Source organism: Siphateles boraxobius, unplaced genomic scaffold, assembly GCF_051911475.1.
Source record: "Siphateles boraxobius isolate OS27281-9 unplaced genomic scaffold, OSU_SipBor_1 22, whole genome shotgun sequence".
NCBI classification, from domain to species: domain Eukaryota; kingdom Metazoa; phylum Chordata; class Actinopteri; order Cypriniformes; family Leuciscidae; genus Siphateles; species Siphateles boraxobius.
This window is the reverse complement of record NW_027508833.1, coordinates 14,845,890-14,858,711: the sequence shown is the minus strand read 5'-3', so window position 1 is coordinate 14,858,711 and position 12,822 is coordinate 14,845,890. Positions and strand designations below refer to the sequence as shown.

The 12,822-nt window shown below is 46.6% G+C and overlaps 1 protein-coding gene across 1 annotated transcript in view; it reads right to left on the bottom strand.

Annotated features, from left to right (window-relative positions):
* Positions 1-12,822, bottom strand: part of LOC143746698 (kelch-like protein 29) — a 444,346-nt gene that overhangs the window by 177,076 nt on the left and 254,448 nt on the right. Inside the window, exon 8 of the mRNA XM_077238693.1 lies at positions 6,063-6,322. Coding sequence (XP_077094808.1) covers positions 6,063-6,322 — 260 coding nt within the window. The remainder of the gene's footprint in view (positions 1-6,062; positions 6,323-12,822) is intronic.

The window sequence follows — 12,822 nt, the reverse complement described above, 5'->3', positions numbered from 1 at the left end:
ATGTAATGTTTGAAGTCTCAGGGTGTACTCACACTAGGCACGGTTGCCATGAACCGGGCCCGAGTACGATTGTCCCCCCTCCCCACTCCCCCTCTGGCCTGCACTCACATAGGGTTTCAGCATTCGTGCCGGAGCACGCTTATGTCATTATGGTGCGACGGTTTCGGGATAAACAAGAAGAGCGGCGCTCTCTGAACACAATGGAGTCCATCGCTCTGTTTTCTTTTTGGATAATTTTGTGTCGTTTGGTCCACGGTGGTCCACAGCCCTCTCACAGCCTGTTGTTAAACAGATGTGTCGCCTTAGTGGCGCGAAAATTTTCACGTAATCGTGCTGCTCGTATGAGGAGGTTTGCAAGGTACCAGCTGAAGTGCAGCAAGGACTTTGCAGCTTTGATTACGGACTACAGTTCCCGTACATCACGCGTCCTGTTCCGTGCTCCAGCACGGTTAGCGCTCACACTGCATGCGAACCGCGCCCGAGTCCAACTGAACCGTGCTCTGGCCCACCTCTTCCAAGCGGGCCAGGGCCGGCTAATCGAGCCGCGCCCGGGCACGGTTCGGAGCACTCACACTAGTCAAACGAACCGCGCTTTGGTGGTCAAACGCACTCGGGCACGGTTCAAACTGGCTAGTGTGAGTACACCCTCATTGTTTTAATTCTTGCTTGTAAATTGATGAGTCCTTGTCCTCCTTAAATCACTGGGCGATATAAAACTCCAGGAGGAAGCCAATGAACCATCCCAAAAAAAATTGACAAAACTTTTTTGAATTGTGACAAGTAGCTCTTCAGGAGGATCCAGCACTGTAAACCTGTGCCACAACATTGAAGCTGCCAAGTGTTAACAATTAAACATCTTTCTCTATAGGATAACTTTGGAAGGATCCACCTCCACTTTTCTAGTCTCCCTGTAACTTTATCAGCCAGACCTTCCCAATTCTTTTCCATGTACGGATCAGTTCCCAAATATACCCCAAGAACTTTAAAACCATCCTTAATCCATTTACATTGTTGTGGAAGCTGAGGAGGGTCTAAGTGTTGCCACTCACCTAGTAGCAGGGATGTACACTTATCCCAATTAATTTTAGCAGATGTTGCCTTTTGAAAGATTTCCAAACAAGAAATCAAAGCAGAAATATCATCAGTATTTCTAATTCATACAGTTATATCATCTGCATATGCTGTGAGTTTTACAGGTGGAATTTCTGGAAACCTAGGAACAACAAGTCCATGCAGTCGCTTCCTTAAAGATGATAGAAAAGGTTCAATAGATATGGAGTACAAAAGTCCGGAAAGAGGGCATCCTTGCCAAATGCCTCTGGTTACTGCAAAAGGTCTAGTCAGTCAACCATTAATTCTCAGCATACTAGATGTTTCATTATATAATAATTTAACACAGGAGACAAAATTTGGACCGAATCCAAATGCTTTCAAAGTCTTTAGTAAGTATAAATGGTACACTCTGTCAAAAGCTTTTTCTTGAACGAGAGATTAGAGTCCAATATCAACTTGATGTTTTTTTGCAACTGTAATGATGTCTCTTAGCAAAAATATGTTGTCAAAAATTGTTCTTTTTGGGATACAATATGACTGATCCTCATGAATTATAGTTGCAATACATTTCTTCAACCTATTGGTTATAGCTTTTGACAGTATTTTATAGTCAGTACACAGTAATGAGACAGGAGACCAATTCTTCAAGTATCCAAGATCCCCTTTTTTGGGTATTAATATCAGCACCACTCTTCGGCAGCTCAAGGGTAGAATACCTTGGTTAAAAGACTCCAGAAAAACATGATACAAATCTTGTCCAAGCACATTCCAAAAACCTTTGTAGAACTCTGCAGACAGACCATCCAACCCAGGTGATCTGCCGCTGTTCAGCTCCTGCACAGCACTAGAGAGCTCAGAGAACGTCAGGAATCCCTCCAGCTCCTCCTCCTCTGTCAACTGTGGAAGATCTAGAAGAAGTTCTTCAGCTGCTGCTTCCTCACAGTGTTCTGACTGATAGAGGTTCTCATAAAAAGATATAGCAGAAGCTATAATTTCTCGCTGGTCAGTAGTTTCACTGCCATTAGAAAGTTTCAGTTGATGAAAAGATTTCTGCTCTTTTGGCTTTTTCTCTAGTCCAAAAAAGAAGGCAGTGGGAGCATCCATTTCGTTGTGCTTTATATATCTTGTTCTCCTGTTTCCTTCTCCTATTCTTCCATTAAATCCTTCAAAAGGCTTTTATTCTCTTAAATGATGTCAGCTGACGATAATCTGTCTCCTTTGTTATTGTAGCTTTGCTGAAGAATTTCTTGTTCCAATATCTTCATTTTCATTTTTTCTGTATTTTGTGCAGTGTATTGTTGGCAAAAGTTCTTTATCTGCACCTTGCCCAAATCCCACCACTGACTTAAAGATGTATAACTATATCTCTCTTCCCTCGAAGATCTCCACAGAAGGTCAAAAGAGTGCACAAAGATGTGATCTTGCAGCAATCTGCTATTAAAGTGCCAGTGTGCCTAATAGGGTTTAGACGACTGAACAGACATAAACATAGAAATAAAATGATGATCTGACATAGATGTTGGTGAGATACAACTACCAAAAAATCTTCCTTTGCTACACTCTTCAACATAAAAACGATCCAGTCTTGCAGCAGAGACAATATTTGAATTAATTTTTAAACAAGTTTATTGTTTAACATGAGGATAAGCATCCCTCCACAAGTCTACCAGATTGTGTCTATTAATTAAAGATTTAAAAACACCTGCTGAACCAGGATGAGAGAGAGAGATAGAATACTGTAAATAAAGAAGAAATGTTTTTTTTCCCCGAAGTTCGGCTTTAGTGCCATGCTGGATTTGTGATTTCATAGGTAAGCCCCTGGGGAACAGCATGAAGTAGAGGAACTCATTTCAGCCTGAACTCAGATTGATTTCCTATCCAGCTCCTTCTCAATGGAGGCAGTGCAGGGCCAGATAAACATAAGGTCACTGCATCAATCTCTGCTGTTTCCTTCTCATGCCATCTGATCCACTTTCACAGCGACGCTTAACGCACTCCAAACAGTGTGCTCAACTGGCTCGGAGATTCCAAAAGCAAATTTATTTAATAGGCAGATGCAGATGGAGTGTAGTCAGACTTTTGTGGAGTAACTTCTGTGTTTGGATTAGCCTAATATTATATTGCTGCAATAAACAAACAAACAAATAAAAACTATCTTAAATTCATGTTAAATCATCTAACAAGCCATTTAAATTGACTAAATGAAAATTGATGAAAAATGTATGAGGAAAGAAAAAATTTAATAAAATGTATTACAAAATTTGAAAATCATTTATAATTTATTTATAATTATAATTTTTTGATGGAATAAATGAAATAAAAATGACATATTAAAAGTAAATAAACTAAAATATATGTATACATTTATATATACATTACATTTACATTTATTCATTTAGCTGACACCTCTGGAGCAACTAGGGGCGTCTCAAAGTGGATTCGAACCCGGGTCTCTCACACCAAAGGCATGCGTCTTATCCACTGCGCCATCATGTATCTTTATGTATTAGTATCTTTTAGCTTGACAAACTAGTGTCAAAATACCTCTCCCAACACTGCACATTCATACGCATTTTCATTCAAGTTTGACATGAACTTCTAAAAGGACAGCTTCATCTGGTGACAATTATATAATGCAACCAATGCTAATCTTAATTAGCATAGAACATGTTTTTAACTACTGTTGACTGTTTAGAAACTTAAAATAAACCCCTTAGCAGTACGCTTATGTAACGTGTATGTCTCTTAGCCCATGGAAACAAGTGACAAGTTATTACACTGGAAAAAACCTGCCATTTATGAAACTTGTAGACCTTCAGGCTTGGGTTCTGTTTCAAAGCATAGTGAGCTGTTGCAGTGATACTCTAATACAGACAAATATACATAGAACATACAACAATTACGTAAAACTCTTTACATTTATTTAGATGGCTGAACTTGTTCAGCAATACTTTCGATATTTAATTAATTATGGGTATTTTTGGCACGGCCTTAATGCCACACTGTCGTGGCCTACTGGGAATCGGACTTCAAACCCGAAGGTCACGGGTTTGGAAATGTAGGTGGGGGACCCACTGCTCCGGGTGTGATCATTTTGATGAAGACTTCATATCAAGTAAATATATCTGAATTTAAGAATGTATAGATATGTGTACTGGAAAACAAGTAAAAAATACTGAGTCAGAATTAATTTATTTTTCAGTGCAGAAACACACTTCATCCCTAAAAAAGGTCACCAGATTTTTGGAAAGGAGCCAATGTAGTCTTGAAACAGGTCATTTGTGGTTATTGGTCTCTAAACAGTAAACATTAAACTTTTGTAAGGAACAATGACATCTTGGCCTGAAGCTCTGATGTCCAGCCGGAGTGGGATGATACGCTTCCCGTTCAGTCAGTTCCTCTCTTTTCTGCTACAGAACAGCATGTAATCAAGTGGCTTTTAGTATATTTAATGTAAGGACATAACGGCACGTTCCCAAGATGATAATCTCCTCAAACGCTCAGCATGAGCACTACATCATGAATGTTTCATTTCCGTATTACTGGGACTCTTTTCAGATCGTCTCTGAACGCTCACACGGATATGAAAATAAGTAAAGTCTACAGCACCTCAAAGGAAGAAAATAAAAGACCATTTCTCAATAAGGATAGCACATTTCCAGAAATTGATTACTTTCTTGCACACCAGTGATTTAATCTTGCAATTCTGTCAAACAGGCATCAAAGAACGTGATGTTTCGGCTCCTTTTCAGCTTTTCATCACTTTCCAAATCCGGCAGGATCAGACCTGCTCTGAAACTCTTCTGGCCACAGAAGATCCAAACACAAGCTCCAGCTTAAACACCAAGGATGAAGTATTCCTTCAGCACACATTCAGATGAGGCATTGGTTTACATTTCATTCTCTTATTCTGGGACTGAGAGCTGGTTATACACCTATTTCAGGGCTGCTCAATCTTTGATAACATTCCTGTAAATTTAGTTTCAAATGTAATCAAACACAGATTAATCAGCTAATTCAAACTACTGTTCAAATGTTTTTTTAAGAATTTTTTTTTTGTTGAAAAAATTATGCTCATCAAGGCTTTATTTATTTGATCAAAAATACAGTAAAAATAAAATATTGTGAAATATTACAATTTAAAATATCTGTTTTCCACTTGAACCTTTTTAAATTGTAATTTACTCCTGAAATCAAAGTTTCAGCCTCATTACTCCAGTCTTCAGTGTCACATGATCCTTCAGAAATCATAAATGCCCATGAGTCAGTCTAATATGGCCAATACAACATCTTGTATAACCAACTTGGTCATATCTGGATTTAAAAGTGTAGATGCAAATTGCTCTCACCACAGGATTTATCTCAAATAACTTATAATTTGTTATTATGAAATTATGACATTCTTCCCATTCTGCTTTTATTTATGCCATTTATATAATATATACTGGTTGATAATTTGGGGATCAATAAACATTTCTTATTACTATCTATGTTGAAAATGGCAATCAATGTTGATTAATATTTTTGTCGAAACCGTGATGCAGGGTTTTTCAGGATTGTTTGATGAATTACTGTAGAAAGTTCAAAAGAACAGCATTTATTTGAAATATAATTATTTTGTAACATTATACATGTCTTTACTGTCACTTTTGATCAATTTAATGCGTACATATATCCACACACACACTAACCCCAAACTGTTGAAACTTAATGAACTTCTCCATTATAGGATGTCTGAAATACTCTGAACACACGCAGTAAACAAATAAAACATGGAAGACCGACTGTGGTAAAACTATATTAGTTAAATTGGGTAGTACCAAATTCCTATGCACCGCACTTGATGAAAAACGTCTCTATCGTGGGACATTATGCAGGAAAACAGATCTCCAGGATCAATACCAAGCAGCTCTAGCATATTTATACAGTACATGACCACCGATGAAAACAGCATGATTAACATCACTAACTGGGGTTGATGAAGACATGAGCCAGCTCTGGTTTCCTACCTGGACTCTGCTGCTGGGATCCTTTTTAATCCATTTGATGACCGTCTCATAGACCAGCTCCTCAGCTTTTGTGTTCAGGCTGTCGTTGGACATGTAACTAACCAGGTCTTCTTTGGAAATGTTCAGGATTTCGTCTTGACCGGCCACATCGGGGAAGTTCTGCAGGGCGAAGGCCTTTGCCATGTTGTGGAGCTCAGTGCACTGCATCGCCTCGGCCATGGCCAACACTCCCAGACAGTTACTGGCCGTCAGCTGTTTCTCTGCGAGAGGAACACAAACACGCATGAGCAGGGAAACAAACCCTAAATGCAAAACAGTGAGAGTTGTTTGGAAGATTACATCCAAGTGTGTTGCTGCGAGTATAAAATCGCAAACAGCTAGTGGGAAAAACACCTAAGCATGGGAATCGATTGGACAGGAGGCTCACCGGGGACTTTGACAAGCCCAGAGAGACACAGACCTTTTTTACCGCATGAAAGGTCAACAAAACCACTATTAAACCTGCACATTCTTCATTATGAACAACTAAAACAGCAGTTTTTGCTTAAACCTGTATATTATTCATTTGATTTCCATTATTTAATACATTGATTGTAAATTCCATCAGCCATTCAAGTTAGGGCCGTCAAATACAGTGGAAAAAATGCCACTTCGTTGATTTGGTTCAATTATTTACAAGAGTGATAGCCACATTCTACAACCAAATTCACTCCTAAAAATCACTAATGACTAATAACACCTATGTATTCTCGTTTACACAGGCATACTAATAAATACATAAATACATAAATAAAAATAACTATAAATAAAGTCCTGGTTGCGTATGCAACCCACCGTTCCCTGAAGGAGGGAACGGAGGACGTAGTCGACGGTCGACTGAATTGGGATCTCGCTAGAGAGCCTGTCTTCTTCGAGTACTATTGAACGAGCCAATGTAATTGGCGTGCGTGATTCGCATCACACACTCCGCCCCCGCGGCGCGGGTATAAATACGGAAGTGGATGCACGCACTAGTTGCTTTTCGCTGAGGAGCCGAGAGTAACCCGGGGTCAGCGGTGGTCCAGCGGTAGTGGCAAGGGGACTACGTCCTCCGTTCCCTCCTTCAGGGAACGGTGGGTTGCATACGCAACCAGGACGTTCCCTTTCAGTCGAGAACGTCAGACGTAGTCGACGGTTGACTGAATTGGGATCACCCATTGAACACGCCACTAACGCTGCCACCTTCCAGTGCCTAAACCAAAGCCTCCTGATGCCCCCGCAAACTTAAGGCGGGGAAGGACAGGGCTTAGGCCAGGGAAGTCACTGCTGTTCCTACAGGACCACTGGGAAAGCGTTCCCCGTACGTTGGAAGGAAGGGACGCTGCGGAAGCCACATCCAACCCAGAGGGAGGTAATGTGGAGAATACACATATGAACTGGGCGGAAACCGGGCAGTCTAACATATGGAATGTCGCTGGGGTGGCTCCAGCCTAAGACGGTGGGAGACACACCGGACAGTGACGGCAGAGACACTCTGCCGAGGGAAGACACGGGCTCACCGCAGGGAGCCGTATCGTGGAAGAATACACATATGGGGTCACCGAAGGGACCGCAACATATGGACCCAGCCTAACACAGGTTCCACACTGCTTACGAGTGGTAGGCCTAACACCAGACGTTCCGCACGTCCGACGTCGGAGGGGTGTGGAGGAACTCAACAGGGTTCAATTTTAAGGGAACTCAACTGGAGTAGAAAGGCGCACGTATCCAGTCCATAGGAGGGGAATGGCGCAGCAAGCCGACACTTGAACCGGGCTCACGGTGAAACTGGCTTCATGAGAAGGGAGCCCCCGTGAGGCAGCGGTTCAACTAGGTGTCGTCCAGCCCCCAACTCTAGAATCTGTTTTAGCAAAGCATATCGTCAACGCCCAGGCGGAGCACTTTACACTCATCATAGAGGACTGGACATGTTGCATCTCGGATCTTTGCCGAAATGAAGGCAAGCACTAAGTGCAACTTTGCATGGAAACAGCCTTCCCTCTCTGCTGAATTCCAACAGATATTTGAAGAGCTGGTCTGAGGTCTATGACTTGCATTCTGTACACGTCCAAGCGAACGGACAGAGAAGCCAGGGCTGGATCTGCCTCCTCCAGGGCAGCGCTTGCAGGCCCACCACCTGCTCCTATTACGGGAGAGGTAGGAACCTTGGGCACAATCCGAGCCGGGGTCTCAGCTTGTGAGAGTTAGCCGGCCCAGACTCCAGGCACAATACGTTGACCGAAAGCGAGCAAGTCCCTACCCTCTAGTAGAGACCACGCGAGCAGGAGAACTGATATAACAGAATTTTTAACTCACTGCCTGCAGTGGCTCAGGGGCGGTCTCTGCAGTGCAGTCGCACCAGGGACAAGGCCCAAGAGGATAAAGAGGGACACAAGGATTTACAAGACCTTGCTCCTCAGGAACCTGACGATCAGAACGTGCTTCTGCATACTTCTGCAACACGATGAGCAGCGGTGAGGCAGCGGTTCAACTAGGTGTCGTCCAGCCCCCAAATCTAGAATCTGTTTTAGCAAAGCATATCGTCAACGCCCAGGCGGAGCACTTTACACTCATCATAGAGGACTGGACATGTTGCATCTCGGATCTTTGCCGAAATGAAGGCAAGCACTAAGTGCAACTTTGCATGGAAACAGCCTTCCCTCTCTGCTGAATTCCAACAGATATTTGAAGAGCTGGTCTGAGGTCTATGACTTGCATTCTGTACACGTCCAAGCGAACGGACAGAGAAGCCAGGGCTGGATCTGCCTCCTCCAGGGCAGCGCTTGCAGGCTCACCACCTGCTCCTATTACGGGAGAGGTAGGAACCTTGGGCACAATCCGAGCCGGGGTCTCAGCTTGTGAGAGTTAGCCGGCCCAGACTCCAGGCACAATACGTTGACCGAAAGCGAGCAAGTCCCTACCCTCTAGTAGAGACCACGCGAGCAGGAGAACTGATATAACAGAATTTTTAACTCACTGCCTGCAGTGGCTCAGGGGCGGTCTCTGCAGTGCAGTCGCACCAGGGACAAGGCCCAAGAGGATAAAGAGGGACACAAGGATTTACAAGACCTTGCTCCTCAGGAACCTGACGATCAGAACGTGCTTCTGCATACTTCTGCAACACGATGAGCGTCGTTTAAACACCGAGGCAACATCATTTTGAGGGTGAAGGAAAACAGCCTACTGCAACCCATTTTGCAGGAAAGAGAGCCCTGAAGTGATCGAAAGCTTTCAGGATCTCCTCTGGAGAGAAGACGCACTCAACGACTAGGTTCCACTTCTAAAGGCGTAAGCACGCTACCCAATTCTAGGGGGTGCTCGCAGAAGTGATGGTAACTATCACATGTTCTTGTGATAGCCACCTGAACCTCCGCGTTCAGATGTAAGACCGCCCGGAATCTCCGGGGGAAGAACGTGCCCCGTCCCCGAAAGAGTTTTCAGGGGAAGTCAGGAAGGCTGCTGAAGGGAACCAGGTCTAGTTGGGCCAATAAGGGGCAACTATGAAGACCTGTTCCTCTCCTGACTTGGCACGTAGGTGCAAGCGACGGGCGCAAAAGACAGGAGCATTGCTCAACACAACATGTGAAGATCACTGGGCTTCAGGAGCATTTTCTGCTCAGCACTTGGGTGTGACAAGTTCACTGAGCTTCAGGAGCATTCCTGCTCAACACCTGAGTGTGATAAACTCACCGAGCTTCAGGAGCATTTCTGCTCAACACTTGAGTGCGAAGAACTTCACTGAGCGACAGGAGCATTTCTGCTCAGCACTTGAGTGTGACAAGTTCACTGAGCTTCAGGAGCATTACTGCTCAACACCTGAGTGTGATAAACTCACTGAGCTGCAGGAGCATTTCTGCTCAACACTTGAGTGCGAAGAACTTCACTGAGCACCAGGAGCATTTCTGCTCAGCACTGCGTGTGACGAATTCACTGACCTACCTGTGATGAACTCACAGAGCTACAGGAGCATTGCTGCTCAACACCTGAGTGCGATGAACTTCACTGAGTTTCAGGAGCAATTCTGCTCAAGATGAAGAGTGATGATTTCACTGACTTGAGCAGGCGCAAGGCGACCATGAGTCGCAGTCACTTTTAGAAGGCTCACTGGGGTTAAACGCACTTCTGCGGGCCCCTGGGGCAGCTGAGACCCAGTGTTTGTCCAAGGTAGTCCGCTCCATTTACCCAAACACTGGCGGAAAAATAAAACTGGGGGGGCAACTGAGCGGCACCGGAATGGTCATGACCCAGCAGGACCCAGGGGATGGATTCTCCACTTGCCCTGGCTATAACTGTCGTGAGGCTCGATGGCGGCACGATTGAGTAAGCGGGAGGAGTGGAACAAGGCACCCTCAGAAGCGTCTGACTCCAAGGAGGAGGTGACGGGTGAGTTTGTGACATGCAGGGGAAGCTTGCGCAATGGTCGCAATGTCTAACAACTCGAGGCACGAATGCCCGTGTAGTCGGGGGTCGCCCAGGCCCCCGTTAAAACACGCCCTTTGTACATGGCCCCTCTGTTGAAGAGGGTTTGGCAGCAGACCGGGATGAACTATAGTCACACAGGGTGAGCTGCTCTGCCACGGTCACCTCGGGACTCGATCGTGAAGCTAGCGCTGAAGCGGTCACATATGGAGGAAGCCAAAGGCTGCGACCACCATATACCCCAGGAGCCTCTGAAAGTTCTTTCAGTGGGACCCTTTCTCACTTCAACACCAGCTGAACACATTCTCGTTGGAGAGACATGTTGGACCGAGTACCTCTCCAAAACTAAAAAAGAGATACTCAGCCCGTGGGCGAGATTACTCTCTTCCAGGTGACCTGAAGACCCAACGGGCTCTGGAGCACTCGAGGGGAAGGACACTGTACTGATACTCCACCCTTAGACGCAACACACAGGATGGCCTGCGGTGCGGGAGGTAGAGATCTGAAGCACATGTCTTTCAGGTCAAAGCTGCAGACCAATCTTGGGCCAAGATGGTCACGACCCACCCCCTAGTAGCACGAAAAACGAGTTTACAACTGGCCTTCGTACCGGCTGGAGGAGCGGCTATATCAAATCCTTCGCCAGCAGGATAAGATAAGCACGCACAAGTCAGGAGCACTGCTCAACACTCGGTGTGATGAATATCACTGAATTTTCAGGAGCACGTCTGCTCAACACCTAATGTGATGACTATCACTGACTTGAGCGGGGTAGCCGAGCCTGAGGTGGGGCAGCAAAGTCGAGAGAGTGGTGTTAGTGTGCTGTGCAACACTTACCTGTCTCCACAAGCGGCAGGGGGCGCGTGAGAAGGCGGATGACCGGGTCCTCGAACGCACCAAGCTGCCTGCTGGCGACCAAGGGGGAGCTGAGGGGTGTAAGGCTATACAGGGTCACACCCGCCAGACTGGCCCTCCTGGGACCCAGGAACAGATTAAATTGCTCTCTCTTTGAAGTGTGGGTACCGCTTGCTCCGCTTTTTTTTTTTTTTTTTTAGGGAGCCAGCGGCGGAACAGACACACACACAAACAAAGGCTCCAACCGGCCCTCACCCGGGGGGAGGGAGTGATCGTGCCACTCCAAGAGCATCTCATCCATTCCTGGGCGGCCCGCTCCGGACTGCTTTCGCTTGCCACCTGGCTTGGCAGCGCCTGGAGCGGGCTGGGCGTCTCTACTGCGGCCGGCTCCATGCTGAGGCCTGGGTGGAGGCTGCTGCGGAGGGCCAGCAGGAGCGGCGGCCGGGGAACGCCCACGGCGACGAGCAGGCGGAGGAGCTGCCACCGGCGGCGGGTGGAGGCAGCAGCTGGCCACCGGGGCAGGATGTGCCGGATGACCTCCGTCTGCGCTTGAGCGGCAGAGAACTGTTCGATGCAGTTCTCCACCGCGTCGCCGACCAGCCCAACCTGGGAAATTGGGGAGACCAGGAACCGAACCTTGTCCGCATCCGCCATACCAACCAGGCTGAGCCAACGAAGGCGCTACTGGACCACCAAGGTGGACATCGCCAGACCGATCACGCACGCTACGACACCCGTACCCCGGAGGGTGAGGTCGGATGCAGTGCGGTGCTCACCTATGAGCGCACGGTCTGGATTACCCTCGTGCATGCCATGGGTGCCCTAGCCTGCAGCAACGCCATGGCACGCAAGAGGAAGGGGCTTGCCCACAGGCTTTGTAAGCTCTGCCCGTCGGAACAGACGAAACTCACAGGCCTTAGGGGGGAGACGAGGATTCCCCCAAAAGGCAGCGGCCGCCGGACACAGGTGCACCTGTGTCGACAGACCGCTCCAATGGAGGGACACCTCGCAACCCTTCACCGTTCCTCCATCAAGGGTAATGAGGGGGAAAAGCTATTCAGGCAGTTTCTGGCAGAGAAAGATGCTGTTCACCACCTGATAAGCTCTCCATGCATTTCGGGAAAGAAAGGCACTGGGGCGGCGAGCTGAGAACCAGCGCGGCCCGCCCCAAGATACCAAACTCCAGATTCCAACCGAGACTGAACGGGACACGGTGGAGGTTCCACTCGAGCCCGGCAGCCTCGGCGGCCCGTTTCAGCATAGCTGATAATTCTGGATCTGGCTCGGGCAACATTGAACTCCCGGAGGGAGACAATGCAGCCGAGTCATCATCTCTAGAAGTCAGCTCACCCTCCGATGCTGCAATCGGCGTCCTGTCCTCCAGGGGAGCCCCGAGTGAAACCGCTGGCCCACCCATTACAGATGGACCAGCAGACAACACAGGAGGCTCCAGTGGTTGCAGTGGAAG